The 15,027-nt window shown below is 32.3% G+C and overlaps 2 protein-coding genes across 3 annotated transcripts; both read right to left on the bottom strand.

Annotated features, from left to right (window-relative positions):
* Window positions 1–685: 685 nt before the first annotated feature.
* Window positions 686–8,719, bottom strand: LOC135832464 (uncharacterized). 2 transcript variants are annotated; one of them, XM_065345723.1, is made up of 18 exons: window positions 8,586–8,719; window positions 8,030–8,073; window positions 7,842–7,943; window positions 7,630–7,723; window positions 7,404–7,519; window positions 7,050–7,107; window positions 6,631–6,789; window positions 6,241–6,540; window positions 5,638–5,978; window positions 5,349–5,558; window positions 3,293–3,558; window positions 3,010–3,180; window positions 2,830–2,916; window positions 2,334–2,402; window positions 2,093–2,251; window positions 1,863–1,979; window positions 1,672–1,746; window positions 686–891 (listed from the first exon to the last, which is right to left on the bottom strand). In XM_065345723.1, the coding sequence occupies exons 1-17, from the start codon at window positions 8,638–8,640 to the stop codon at window positions 1,707–1,709; spliced, it is 2,388 nt and encodes a 795-aa protein (XP_065201795.1). In that variant the 5' UTR covers window positions 8,641–8,719; the 3' UTR covers window positions 686–891; window positions 1,672–1,706. The 2 variants fall into 2 exon arrangements, with proteins under 2 accessions (XP_065201795.1, XP_065201794.1); XM_065345722.1 differs by lacking the exon at window positions 686–891 and having other exon boundaries at window positions 1,605–1,746.
* Window positions 8,720–9,364: 645 nt separating this feature from the next.
* On the bottom strand, window positions 9,365–14,993 carry LOC135832465 (carboxypeptidase N subunit 2-like). Its single transcript, XM_065345725.1, has 10 exons — window positions 14,708–14,993; window positions 14,463–14,613; window positions 13,647–13,718; window positions 11,391–11,462; window positions 11,245–11,316; window positions 10,893–11,146; window positions 10,647–10,777; window positions 10,251–10,510; window positions 10,010–10,135; window positions 9,365–9,530 (listed from the first exon to the last, which is right to left on the bottom strand). Exons 1-10 carry the CDS (start codon window positions 14,967–14,969, stop codon window positions 9,365–9,367), a joined length of 1,566 nt encoding a protein of 521 aa, XP_065201797.1. The 5' UTR covers window positions 14,970–14,993.
* Between the last annotated feature and the right edge of the window lie 34 nt (window positions 14,994–15,027).

Raw genomic sequence — 15,027 nt, 5'->3', positions numbered from 1 at the left:
CGAATTCCAATTCTTTTCTATAACTTTTTCAAACTAAATAAAATAAATTTTAGCGTTGCGGTTTACTTTTCACATACTGCATTACCGCACGCACGACCGAAATACATTTTTAAAAGTTTTCTCCTTCCTGTAGGTACTCGTAATTTCCGCACGTAAAATGAATTTTCATTTAACTTGGATTTTTACGTCGAATAAATAAAATTACATACTTATTTTAGAGATCTCGTAACTGAAGTGAATTGCGACCGTGAGAAAATTTTCATTTTAAAAACAAGTCAACAATCAATAACAACTACAGGTGAAATGAGATAAACTTCCAATAACAAGAAATTTTTGGATTTTTTTAAAAAGGATTTGATCTTGCATAGATTTTGTCAGAAGCAAAAAATCTGTAGCTAAACTGCCACAGAGCTTAATGAGGCATTCAACTTTTTCCATTACGAGATTAGGCAAACACTCATACATGAATTCAAAATCAGCTGTCTATGCATCTTTTTGAAGGAGGTTATTTTGATTCAAGATACTCTAATAGTAGGTAAGTATAAGGGAAGGACCGCTCATTTTATAAAGGAAGTATCCATTGCTATGAAAATGTTCAGACTTGACGAAGAAAAATCGAAAGAGCATCCAAAAAAACATTCCAAATTTTCGGAGCTGAATTTTATTTTCGGATTTTTGAAGAATTTTTCAAAATACAAATAATTTAAATGTTGCATAGGTAATTCTTTCATAAAAAAATCAGAATTTGGTGAAATTTCGTTTATATCCCATTTCCAACATCTCAGATCGATTAAAGGTGGCTTCGAGCCTATCTGCAGCCTCCTGCGAATTCGTGGATTTTCCAGTTTAGGAAATATTGTCATGGAAAAGGTGTACTGATCATCATTACGACTGAAAAAGGTAAACGAACAATAAAAATAAGGCTTTTTGAAACTCAGCGACAGATGAAGTTTATGCCATGATTTCACAAGTAAACACAAATACATATGTACATATTTCATTAAAAAAATCGTACCTATTTATTGCACCTATATTTCCTAAAGTATAGATATTAGTGCTTGATAAAACTCAATTTAAAGGATTAGAGAAATTTATTCTTTCATGAGAATTAATATAGATATGAAGGATATTGAAAGAACTTCGATAAAAATCAAAAAACCGCATCCTTATGGCATCAACAGCCACGCTGTCAATTCGTTCAATGCCTTCGGAAAGAAGCAAATTTTTGTGCCAACATATCAGTACAAGCTAATGAACCAACGAGAGAATTCAACTTGATAAACAACGTGTGCATTATCCAAAAGGAGGAAAAAACCGCGTACGTTACAAAGAAAAATCGATGTAATGACTAAATAATAACGTGGAGTGGAGGAGAACGCTGTATTTACTTTGCAAGGGGTAACTCCGATGAAGAATCCTCTTAACCTAATTAACACACAGCCGAGAGTATTACCTATCACAGAACATGAATATTCAGTTTGCTTAAATTGCAGAATTTACCAAGATTACAGATTATATAATAGCTTGCCTATGTATTTAAAAATTAGATACACAACATGGTTTGGGTTGAGAATGGCCTCTGCTCAGAAAGAAGTAAAATGCTGTGATTTTCATCACATTTATATTTCAACAATAATACAAAACAAACTGATAAAAAAAAACTTGACGTACCATACGTAGGTCTAGGTATAAATTGGAGTCTTCGTTTAAGCTTGGCTCTCTTTACCATCAGTGTTGGTTCTTTTCCTAGAAATGAGCAATGCATTAAAAATGAACTAGTTACCTATCTTCACATATATGTTGTACCTACATATATAGCAAAAATTAAAGATATTCGTTGCAGTCATCGTTAAGAAAATTACCTCCATTGTTGTTCAGAAGACGGCGGTAACGATGTGACATCTAATACGGGGATATTACTCGAACTAGATGAACCAACTGCATTGCCAACAGGGAATTCCAAATCACGATAAATATTACTACAAACACGATACAAATAAATACATAATGAATAATAATTACAAATACACATCTACATATTTAAGTAAGGTAGGTAGAATAATATCAAATGAGAAACTATATAGGTACATACTCAGCTGTATCATTCGAGGAAAAATTTTCATTGCCGGAATCCGGTTTAAAACTAGAAACACTCGATCCCAAAAAATTATTCGAATTGATTGCTGCGTTGTTTTGCATCAATATGACTTCTCCACCTCCGGTGGTGTCTGAATATGAAACCCTCTGTGTTCTGCGAAACAAAATTTTATAATTTTACAATAGGCCAAACAACTACATCGATGACGACAAAACAATGATTTATCTGTACCTACCTGTCGAACGTAGGATTTGGAAATGAACTGTACGCGCTCGCATGAGGACCAATCCATCTCGTCTGACTCCTACAAATATGTATCATTCAAACAATAAGGTACCAAAGTTGACACGTAAGCTATACTTTGCTTTTAAGCATTTAGCATACTGAATGAAACTAATAAGGGGCCTATATAAGAGTTTATTTTCAATTTCAATTATTAGTTTTTGATCGAACAAACTATGTGAAATGGTGATGAAAATTTCGATTCAAAACTAAAAGTTTACAGTTATTTAACATTTTTTTGAACTCATCGTATGGAAACGGTTTCTGAACTTTGAACATTTTCAGCAGTTTAACATAATGAAAAATAACCAAAAAAAAGTTTGAAAAATTTTTAAATTATGATTTTACGATTGAAAAATTGATAAGTTTCTGAGGGGAGAGGAGGATGGTAATTTTCATTCTATTTATCCAGAGTATACTCTACAATGCAATATCAAAATTCAACATACGGTGCTTCCATATCATCTTCTAAAGCTGTTACTGAACTTCTCGTGTTTCCATTCCTTCTCATAATAATCACTGGAATATTTCTTCTCCTGAGTACATTAATGATTTCATTATTGCCATGCCGAACATACATATTAAATAATCAATTAATTTTGAAATTTCTTTAAAGGAGACATTTTTACCTCATGTACACTAAATAGAATATGGTCACAATCACTCCTAAAGCCAATATCACAGAAAAAATACTGGTCGTTAGCATAAACGAGTTTGAGCTATTTCGTCCCTTGGAATCGGGAGTCTTCTTATTTTCTAATATTTGGATTGAGAAAACACTGGACGATGTTTTCAATTTGCTATAAAACGAAAAGCAAGAAAAGAAAAGAAATTACACAGAGGTTAAATTCTCAACACGTAAAATAATCGTATCGCCAGTGGCGTTATCTAAATTATAAAGTTTCAATTTACTCGACGATTATTTCGCCTTTCACGACTGTATGTTCTTTTTTATCTAACGCGTAGCAAAGAGCTCTCAACAGGTGTATTTGTTTTTTGTCGCTTAAAGCTTCATTTGATTGTCTTTGCTCGTTGGTGACTGGTACGACGGCATGAACGAGTGATTTAATTTCTATATCCAGGTTTGAATTATACTCTTGTAGCAGTTTATTGAAATTGTCCAATGTTTCCTCGATGAAGAATACCTCTACTATTTGCGATAAGGTTAAAAATTTTACCTGAAAATCAACCAATAGCCCGATATTTGAGTATGTACATAAGGTTCAAGGAATACCATATTTACGAATGCAAAAAATATGATTTCTTTGAGAAGGCCTTTTTTTAAATCAAACATTCGCCATCTCAGAATTTTCATCTACCTAAGTTCATGTTTTGAACCTAGGAGAATTAATAGAAAATCATACTTAAAATTAGCAACATAACGCAGAGGGAAAAATTCTAAAATCTTGGGACGATCAAATCAAGATTACAGAACTTACTTATTATTTCGATGTTTGTACCTACTTAGTAAGTATCAACAAATTGGGTCCATGTTTCACAATTTCCAATAATTCTGGAGCCTCCAGCATACAATATCGATTTTTCTTTTTGCAGAAACAATTTTTTTTCAATAGGTACACCTACATATAAAAATTCCGGTTCGAGCCAACAGATTCCCAAAAATTGTTTTTGTGTTCGATGCTTTCAAATAATGCATTTCAGCAGAAAATGAGTCCCTATTTCTCAGTTTCACCTTGGGCTCAAAAAATAAGGTGTAGGTAGGAAAAAAATCAATAAAAATGCGATTGAAATAACAACCCCTCAGCCTCAGCAAGCCTCATAATTTTAAATGTAGGTACCTACATTTTTTAAAAAAATGTTAATGAAACGAAAATCGGCGAAGATTATTTAAAACATTGTAATTTATTTTACATATATCACGGTTCCTCTAAATAACTTATTTTTCCAGAAAAAAATTTTCCCCAATCACTTATGTTACTTGGTTCAAAAAATAAAAAAAAGAAAAGAAAATGAGGAAAGTCATTTGTGTCATTTCGTGTTTTTTTGTCTCTTTTTTTCAACTCTAGAAGGTTTCTCGTCAGGACAAGGGAAGTTTTTTAAAATAAAAAATGGATAATTGAAAGCAATGTTTGATACAGAAATGCAAGATTAAAAGAATAAATATCTGTTACTTTCTTATCTGAGGGATTTTTTAGATTTTTTTTTACTTTTTAAGGATTTACATAAGAAGACCAACATACCGTGGCGAATCGTGAAAGATTTTTAGTTCAAACAATTTTCACACGACTTCAGTTTTATTAAATTTTCTCAAGTTTTTCAACATTTGGGAGGCCTCTGGACAGTTGGTTTATATAGTTTAGGAAGCCAGGAAAAGTTTTCTCTTGAAAAGGCGAAGTATTACAGTATTTTGACGTAGAAATTGAAAATGTTCAAAGAAACATTAAAATTGCACTACCGGAACCTACTCAGATTTTTTTGATTTTCATGTACCTATTAGCTTTTTGACACGACTTGATTTTCAGTTGGAGGTCAACATTTCCAAGATCCACAATGATAATAATAATAATAATAATAATAATAACTTAATAATCAGAAGTAACAACTTTAGGAGGTGGGAGGGCTGCGGAGCCGAACCGAACCGGAACGAAATTCATTGCGCTTCGCAGCCGTGGTGGGAGCAAAAAACATCGGAAATTTTTTTACAACCGGTAAATTTATAATAATAAAGCCACTACCCCGGCTCAATAATAACTATTCCTTCATAATGGAGACGAACAAGATGCCTATGTGAAAACTGAAAAGGCAACTCGCTCATTTAAAAAAGCACATCAAAATGAATCTTCAATTAGGAAAATGGGCTGTAGTTTTTTTTCTTTTTTGAGAATAGAATAGGTACCTAGCAACCAACCTACTCCTAATTTTAAAATTTTCAAAAGGAGAAGTTGACGTGTTTTTCCTACATTCGCGCTTCGGTAGGTAAGTAATTAAGTATTGAGAAAAAACTTACCAAAACGGCGAGTTTTCCCTCTTTAGTTACAGCTTTGCCATCTTTGATATCAATGACATCTTTAGCCTGGACAGTAAACGAGTATTCTCCATCCTTATTATAATAACTCAGCGGATACACATTTCCAGTAACCGGATCGATAGAAAAAGGGCAATTTTCTTCAACGATTGAGTATTTCAAAGACGACGTATCTTTTTCGCCAACAAAAGGCTGGAAAATTAAATAGGCATATTTTCTTACATAACGTACTACCCTCGCTAATTAGTATCCATTCAAAAAACTAAATTACCGCAACGGAGGTCACTCGAGGAGGTCCATATTGCGTAATTATATCGTATTTTCTAGGATACCCCACGAGTATTTTATCGGTATTGAAAATCGGAGTGTTGTCAGCTTTATCGATCACAATGATTAGAACCATTTCGACAGGATTATATGGAATATTGAAGTAATGTTCAGAATTTGGATGCTGATCATCTTTTTGTTCTGCAACCTTAGTAGCTGTGCCGCAATCTACGTGCAGTTTAATTATGAACTTGGGATGATGGGTGTCCTTGAATAATTCGGAATCCCGCTTGATTTCCTTAACCATTGTCAGCGCTCCAGTTTTTTCATCCAGTTTGAAATAATCTGCGAAACACGAATAAGACGGGTGAGACAACGAACATCGTGTCGGCTTTATGAATAGTTAAACGCTTCTCTACACCTTTAATAACCTAAAAACTTCCTCGTTTACGTATTCCCCTTACAAACAAAACCATATGCAAACTCCATTAGCCAACAAATTAATTAATTCAAAACGTAGGTACAATCTTATGAATACCGAATAAAGCTGAACCCTCTTGTTTGAATGAATCACCGAGAAGTGAGAAGAAAACGTTGAAAGTCATACCTCCTTCTGGTTTTTGAGATGTTATTTTATAAACACATTTGTCATCGGAGGTCGCAGAGCTGATAATTTCACCAGTTGTGCCTTCGGCGATATGTTTAATTAATTGAGAATACGGGAATTTGGGGTTTTTCGCGTTGCAAACAACGATATGATCGACGACTAGGATAACATCTGCTTCACCGTGGATTCCTGTATCGATTTTGGCCGATATTTTGAAATTATATGTGCCTGGAGTCAGAGCTTTTGTTATTTCCAATACTCCAGTTTGTTCTTCGACTTTGAGGGTGTTGTTCAAATTCTCTGAAAATTGTGAACATTTAAATGAAAGGAAAATTCCAAAACAACACCAACCTTCAAAATAGGTCATCGAAGTCTACAAGTAAATATTACTTTTATCTGTCTCTAAACTGTACTTGATCACAGATTTGCCATCGTTTTTATCCAATTTAGCAACAAATTCAGCGATCAATCCGGTATATTCGGAAAAAGCATTAATTTTATAGGAAGACTTTTCAAAGATTATTTTTTCTGGTTTTTCAGCAGGTTTATCTACGTACAGTAAATATCAGCATGTAAAATTTTAATACATATTAACAATTGAAAGGAATAAGTTTATTCATAGCATGATGTAAAATCGAAATAATTTGAATCATTATCTCGTTCTTGTTTTGAGAAACGTCATTTTCTAAATTGTAAGCATTACTTGAATGTGAAGATTATAAACCACTCAAATTGATTGCTTCAATTGCTTTAGAAATAAAATGTTTAACCTTAGGTATGATAAAGTAAAAAATGATGCGCTAATTTACCTTGTAGAAACATTATAAGCATCGTGCGAATTGTATCATCCTTCTTTTCTGGTATAAACTGAAAAATATGAGATCAAATCCAAGGTAGCACTTCTTATAAAAGTAGGTAGATATGTAATTAATATAAAACCAATTAGAAAATGAAACCATTGTCAGCAAAAAAACTGTTGAAATAATGAAGTAAAAACATTTTCTGAGTGGAAGCATCTTAGGAGTAAAAACCACGTTACATGTTGGTAATTCATCCTTTGATAATGCTGTTCTTCAATCATTATTTCCGAACTCCCTTTTTTTTCCAATACCAAAAGTAAAATGAAAAAAAAAACTTCGAAATTGATCAAAAAATTAATTTACCTCCAAGAGAAGAATAATTTGGCTTTTTTCTTTCAAATTTTCCAAAGGAACGTCAGATTTTGTGTCAACAGATACTTTTACTTTATCAATTGAAATTGAGAAGTACTCTTCCATTCCTGAAAATAAAATACGTGAATAGTATTTTACGAGACAACTTGTTACTTAATTTGAATTACAAAGTTCATGGTTGAAATGGATATAAAAATAAGTACAATAAAAATCTTACCAGATTTTTCAACATCCGTTATTTTAAAATCGCCTTTCACTTTGATTTCTTGATTCATTTGAACATTGAACGGTATTTTATACTCTTTTTTCAACTGTTCAAATGAAAATTTATTGAAGCGAGTAGTCGAAGTATTGTTTTGATTTTAAATTACTATTTTAAACATATTCGTGAATTAAATGGGATACATTTTTGTAAAAACATTACTTTACCTTTTGTTTTTCTTCATTTAGTACGTAATATGGTTTATCAAAATCAAGTTTCTGTGGATCAGTTTTGTCTTTGTTTGTATTCTCATCTTTTGTTTCTTGATCCTATGAGTACAGTATAAGTATAATTTTAGGAATTTTAGGTATTGAAAAATAAAATGTAAATAAAATAATTTTAACTGATGCTCTACCTGCAAAAGACCAACTTTGATATCGTCATCATTTACTTTAAAATCTGTTAAAAAATGGCCATAGTTAGAAAAATAATATGTATTACAGTAGACACTTGATTTTACACATACTTGTAAAACATATTTTTAGTTCTAATTATTATGTTATAGCTTTAGTTCCATGATTTTTATAATGAAACACCTGAAAGTATAAGTGTTCATCTGTACTTCTGTACATCATATCCAAATTTTTCTTTTTTCTTTCTTTTTTTTATACAAAATGGATTTAGAATTCAGATGAAGTTGCAAAAAACTATTTTGAAATGTAATCATACGTTTATTAGGAAAAATAAAACATTAAGTAAATAAGAAAAATCACAATACTGTGCAATGAGTTATTCGAGTAGGTAGGGTAGGTACATAATAAGTAAAATTTTGAAATATTTTTTTGCGATGCATTTTGTATTCATAAAAATAAATTATTTGGTTAACAACATCACCTAATTTACTGAATAAACAATAAATTAAAGAAATAGATAAATATTCCTTTTTTAAATTCACTACGTAAGTTACTCACCAACCACATCAGCACGGATTGTAACAAAAAACAGAAATAAACACAAAAAATTCATTTTTTAAGATCGTGAAACAATACAAACGTTGGTAATTCGCAATATCATTTAATATGTTAGGTGCTTTCTACTTCACGCAATAATTTTTTTCAGCCACTCGAGTCATCCATAGAGGGAACAATTCAGATAAGAACAGGCGTGGCTATGATAAACACTTCTTATAAAAAAAAAATAAAAAATAGCTGAGTAATGACATTAGCTTATACACCTACAGGTATAAAGGATTTTGTAGTTTTAATTTTTCTGAACTAATAAACATGCGTAAATTTTTGCTTCAATACTTACACACACAGTTGATTGCAACTTTTTTATTCACTTATCATATTATCGCGTTGCGTGTTAGGTTCATCTACATATCATTTTATCATACTCAGAATCAGAATCATTCTTACTAGTACGTCGTAAATTATTAATTGCGAGTAATATTCAGAACGGAGGCGAAAGGATGATATCGAACGAGTTTACATCTTAACAAGTATATTTATTACAGGGTAATTTAGAAATAACTTTATTAGGTACATGTAAAAAAAAAAAAAAAAAAAAAAACGAGGAAAGATGCTGGAAAAATTAGATGATGTTTTTACTTGCACGTTGAGTTAGTTTCGAGATCCTGTGGTTGGCATACTTAGTAGGTACCTAGGGATCAACTTTTTCTTCGGTACCAGTTTCAAATGTTGATATATATCCTAGCAAATATTGCATTAAAAATTGCTTCAGAGCACAGCTAGTTATCTGATACTCGATCAGCTAAATTTTGAAAGCTGGCCCATTGACCGTCGCACAAATCTCCATACGAAAGCTCTTTAATAGATCTTTGAATCATATGAGCCGGTCCCAAGCATCTTACATCGATTAGATCTACAACTTTCATTTTGTTATTTCGCAACCACCTGCGAATGAATTTCCTAGATTATTCATTAATCTTTTTAAAATAATGTGCAACATTGCATGAACTTTTTCTGGGTAGGAGAGGGATAGTGAAGTGAGAGATAAGATAACTATCTAATAAAGTAATAATCAAATTCAGAAGTATACAAGGCATTTTTACACAAGCCGAAGAGGGAAGAAGCGGTAAATATGTAAGTATTTAAAATCTATAAATCTCTAGTACTTTATCAATTTCTCAGATGAAGTCTTCTTTAGCAAGAAACGCTCTAAAAATTGTTACTTATGCACAATGCACGATAACAATAAAAAATGGTTACTTCTGCAGTTTTGAGCATCAATTCCTTTTCACACACAAGCGAAATGAGGCCTTTGCAAGACTTTCCCTCTCTTTCACCACGGTCCTTAATGAAAAGGAACCTTTTGAAGTAATTTTCCGTTCTATTCTTATTTTGAGGGGGGGGGGGGATACATTAGAACTTACTTGGATAAATAGAATATGTCGCAGTTACAATACCACATGTTATTGGCCAAAGTGATGGTATTCAAATTACTCAAATAATCTAGAAAATTATCCGGCACAAAACGCAGCATGTTTCCGTGAATCAGCCTACGAACGAGGAAAAAACTCAAACAATGTATTACATCGAACCTTTTGCCAGACACAAATACATAACTTTCAAGTAAGTTGGTTCAGTTTGGTAAGTACTTATAACGTGACTCACAAAGTTTTGAGATTTTTCAAAGCTTCTAACAATCTCTCGTTCAATTCTTTCAACATATTGAAACGAATATCCAAAAATGTCAAGTTATCCAAGTTCACGTCTGAATTTAATGTGAAATTTAATAACCCATTAGTTGAAAGGACCAATTTTCTTAATGAAGTCACGTTGGCGAATATATCCATGAAAAATTCTTCGATGTAATTACGATTCAGATGGATCTCTTGCAACGATATCGTATTACTGAACTCGTTACCTTCGATCTAAGAAAAGCACAAAGCGAATGTAATTCAAGGGTAGACAAACGCCCACAAACACGAAAATATAGTCTACAAAAGAAAATTTTCCTCGGACCTTGAAATAAAAAATTATATAATGAATACGGTTAAATGTATCTACCTGGTTTATTTTATTGAACGATAAATCTATGTAACCCAGTTGCAGCAAGTTTTGAAAACAGGAACCTATTTTTAGCAGGTTATTCTGTTTCATTGATATTATACTTAGGTATTTGTTATCGGAAAATAGTTCTGTAAATAATTTAAAGTCATGAATTATAATCGAGTTTTCCATTCGAAACGGGTTTTTTCTTTTTCAGTGTTTTTATGTGACATAACTATATTCAGTAGGTACTTAAATACCAACCTGAATCTAGTTCAATGATTTTGTTGCCATCTAGTTTTAAAAATTTCAAATTTGTCAACCCTTTGAATAGACTAGGATCCAATTTTGTTAATTGATTATCAGACATATCCAGCTCTTCGAGATGATTCGATCCTCGAAATAGTTTTCCAGGTAAGGATTGAATTTTGTTTCCATACAAGTAGATCACCATTAAATTGGAACATTCTTGAAAAAATACCTCGGGTAATGCGGACAATGAATTAGACGATAAATCACTGCAAATTTCAAGTTACTCAATCAGTGGCAGTTTAGTTAACATTGTATGTAGGTACTGTAAGTAGCAGGTGCGATACACCTACAACAAACTACTTACATTGATTTCAAACGATTTAAAAAAAACAACAATCGTTGCGGTACGTCGACGAGTTTATTCTTACTCAATTTTCTACAAACATATCCCCACAAATAAATTATTTTAGGAAGATTTGATGCAACTTCGGAAATATAAGGAGAACTTACAGTTTTTCTAATGATCGTAAGCCTTCGAAAATCGTAGGCGGAAGGTACTTTAAATTGTTATGGAACAAATCCCTGGCGGAAAAAAAATATACGAGGTATTAATGAGCATTCTATGAATACTATATAGGTACATTTTTGATTAGGTACTGAAGTTATTTTATTTGCTCAAATTTCATATCTGAAGTGGCAACGTGGCTCGTGATAACGCGATAAAATCAATAATGAAAGTTGCGATCGCGATGAGTAATTTTGACGTTTAAAATTTAAGTAGATAGGTAGGTAGGTATCGACTTGATGCGTCACTGACGTAATATGTTCTTTCTCAATTTCATTAACTCCTAGTGTACGATAGGTGAAGGAACTTGGATGAATTCTGTGCGTGAATTTAAACCTGAGTTGAAAGTTTTCCGCAAAATTAGGAATCGAGAAATCTTTTTCAAGTACCTATTATTGTCCAATTATTAAAAACAAAAATTAGAGGGTGTCCTAACGGCGTCCTAGGTCAAACCTGCTGTTATTTGGTGCTCCGTTCACCCCATTACCATCTAGTAATTTACGTTGAGTCCGCATTAGATCAAAGGAGAAGGTGGAGGAGAGACAAGATAAGTTTCAGAAGAGTCACTTGACCTTGACCTTTACCTAACTTAAGCGCCTTTTAAAAATAATTTACTCATTTGAAAAAAGTGGCTTCCTTGAAATTTTTTCATTTCAAGATTGTGGAACTTTTGACATAGATTTATGTCAAAAATTATGCATTCAAGGAATGAGAATCGTTCGCAAGTTGTTGGAAATTTCATTTTCTTCAACTTTTGGTCGATACATTTTTCATGTAGAACGCTTCATTTCACCCCCAAATTGATTCGAATGAAAAGTAAGGTAACAACTCAAATCATACTTTCCGTATTGAAATACTTTCACTTTGAGGATTTATTTTTTTAAATATCAGTTGATGTCCAATCTTCAAAATGAGATACTATCGAATCGTTATACATTCAAATTTATGAAATTATGAAAATAATGAATTAGGTAGGTACGAGTAAATAAGCATTCAAAAAAAAAAATCGCTCTCCTGCAAAAAGTTTCACTTTTTTAAGATGTAACCTGAACTGCTAAATAAGGAACAATTTAACAATTTTCCATAAAAAGTTTTATCACAGAATCATCGTAGAGGGATAAGTGATTCTTATTTATAGAATCTTCATGAATGCAATAATTTCTATTTTGTGTTTATTTGAGTCACAAATAAGTACTTTTCGTGAGAAAAGTTTTTGATCTTCAAGGGAACGTTTGAACCTCATTATATCTTACTCAAAATGAAATTTCCATCCTAGATGAAACTTGCGTGACCAAAAATTCAAAAGAATTGGATTGTTCTCAAGTGAGAATTTCAAAAACCTTGTTTGATACGTCATCAACTTTCCACTGTTGTTAAATTTATTTGAATCGGTGTTTCATTTTTATTAAATAATTCATCTATAAAAATGTTACTTTTCATCATAATGAGACTTGGAGATTCTTGATAGGAAATGTTTTTGAAAAAGTGATAAAAATTGGTATCATTAGTATCATTACCTATTTGAATAAAATCGAACTTTTCCCTTTCTCTTCTCTCTATAAGAGTCACTTTGATAGGTCATCAATCGGTAATACCAAAATTGATAAAACGCCAAGATCGGATATGATATTAAAGAATAAAATTTGTATTTAATATTATAAATTTTTTTTCAATACCTATCCAGTTAGGTAGTAGGTTATGTATGTGTACTTATTCAAGTTCTTCAATTTTTCTAGGGCAGTAAGTTACTGTTACACTATAACCTACCAAGATAAGCAATCAATTTTCTGCTATAGCATTGAAGAAGCAAAAATCACAATCCCATCTGCATAATTTGAATCATTTCTCGTATTCCAGTAATATTACCTACTCAAGTCAAATAAGATACTGTACAGTCTTACTACTGCATCGTAATTGGTTTCCTTTTTTTACTGGTTGAAAAAATACAAGTAAAAACTAAAATAGAATGTTGAATTAAAAATTATAGGTAGGTACTCATTAGTATCTGTAATTGGGTACCTACAACGAAAGTTCCAGGTATTTGGGTATCATACAAGTATTTATTTAGGTAAAAAAAAAGGGTAAATTGCATTTAAAATGAGTCCTTGACTTTTATTTATTTATACTTATATATTATTTTTTTTTTTTGAAAAAAGCGGAAAAAAGAAAAAAAAGAAATACATTGCAAAATAATTTCTTACAGTTCTGTCAATTCGTCCAATCTCTTGAACGTATCCTTATGAAAGGTTTCAATTCCATTCAACCCTAAATCTCTGAAAAAAATCATGCAATAAGAAAATGGTGCAATTAATTATGGGTAAGCGAGTATCGTATCTACATCTACCTATTTCGAAGATACGTTCCTCAACCCACTGCATAAAAATGCTTCACTAAATATAAAACGTATTGAAAAAATACATCCTTTGAGATCGCTACTATACATAGGACGGTATAACCTTTGAATAAGATAATTTAAATATAAACGGAGAGGTAAGTACCTATATGTACGTATACTTGGTTCACGTCACCCTCTAGAAAATACGTATACTTACCTACCTACCATAGCGTAAGTACGTAGCCGAAAAAGATACAATAAATTTGCCATAAACTCATTTCAAAGTTACAGGAAAAATATTCGTTCAACTTTACCATTTGTAAATGCGTATCTCTAACACCTACGCTTTCGCTCTAGTTTTTTTTTCTTCTTCTCCGCTACATATAAAATTGTACCGACCGTTTCGGTAAATTTTATACGTGACTTAAACATCGATTTTCTCGCTTAATAATTAAAACGTCGTCGAAATGGTAAGAAGTGAGCCGAGGGGAAGAAAATTTCGAAAATCTTGTTTCTTGGATACTCGTTTCGTAGCCAGACAGCTGCGTATAGCTTAATTGTGATTCAAGGTGGGTCAACGAGTCGCGAATACAAAATGCGTGGTAGGTAGCTGTTGCTACGTTCCTTAGGTATTTATAATACGAGTAAGTATCACTCCAGACAATGGAAAATTTCAACTTACAGAATTTTCACATCGTAAGGAACAACTTGGACTAGAGGAATAGCGTACAAATTGTGATTCCAGCAAGAGAGGATGAATTTTGCTGGATGACAAGTGCATGGTCCTTCGCAACTGTGATGCCATCTATCAGCACTTTGAGATATCAACCAAACTGTCAAAAAATGCCATCGTATTCATTTTTCGAGAGAATATATATTGTATAACGCAAAAAAAAAGCCCAATGACCATCATACTTGGGCACATACCTGGCTGCTCCAGAGACAGCACACGATTGGTCAAGTTACGTATTTTCTTACGTATTCTGGCCCTCAACGGAGACACTGGTTTGATTGTTTTGATTCGATTGTTCGTTCGTAAAAGATGAGGTAGACTTGCATTCGAGTATGTCTCTTCGCTCGAAAGACACGACTCTGGAGAGCATTTTTCCAGCACAAAAGCACTCAACAATTGTGACCAAACCAACAATGTAATGAAAAACACCAAAAACCACGAACGTAGAATCTCCATACCCTGTACCGAATCGTTTGTACGTTTTGCGACGACTAATTTTACTTTCCATCGCCAG

Source organism: Planococcus citri, chromosome 1 (assembly GCF_950023065.1).
Source record: "Planococcus citri chromosome 1, ihPlaCitr1.1, whole genome shotgun sequence".
In the NCBI taxonomy this organism is placed as follows: domain Eukaryota; kingdom Metazoa; phylum Arthropoda; class Insecta; order Hemiptera; family Pseudococcidae; genus Planococcus; species Planococcus citri.
This window is presented reverse-complemented; position numbering and strand designations above follow the sequence as displayed.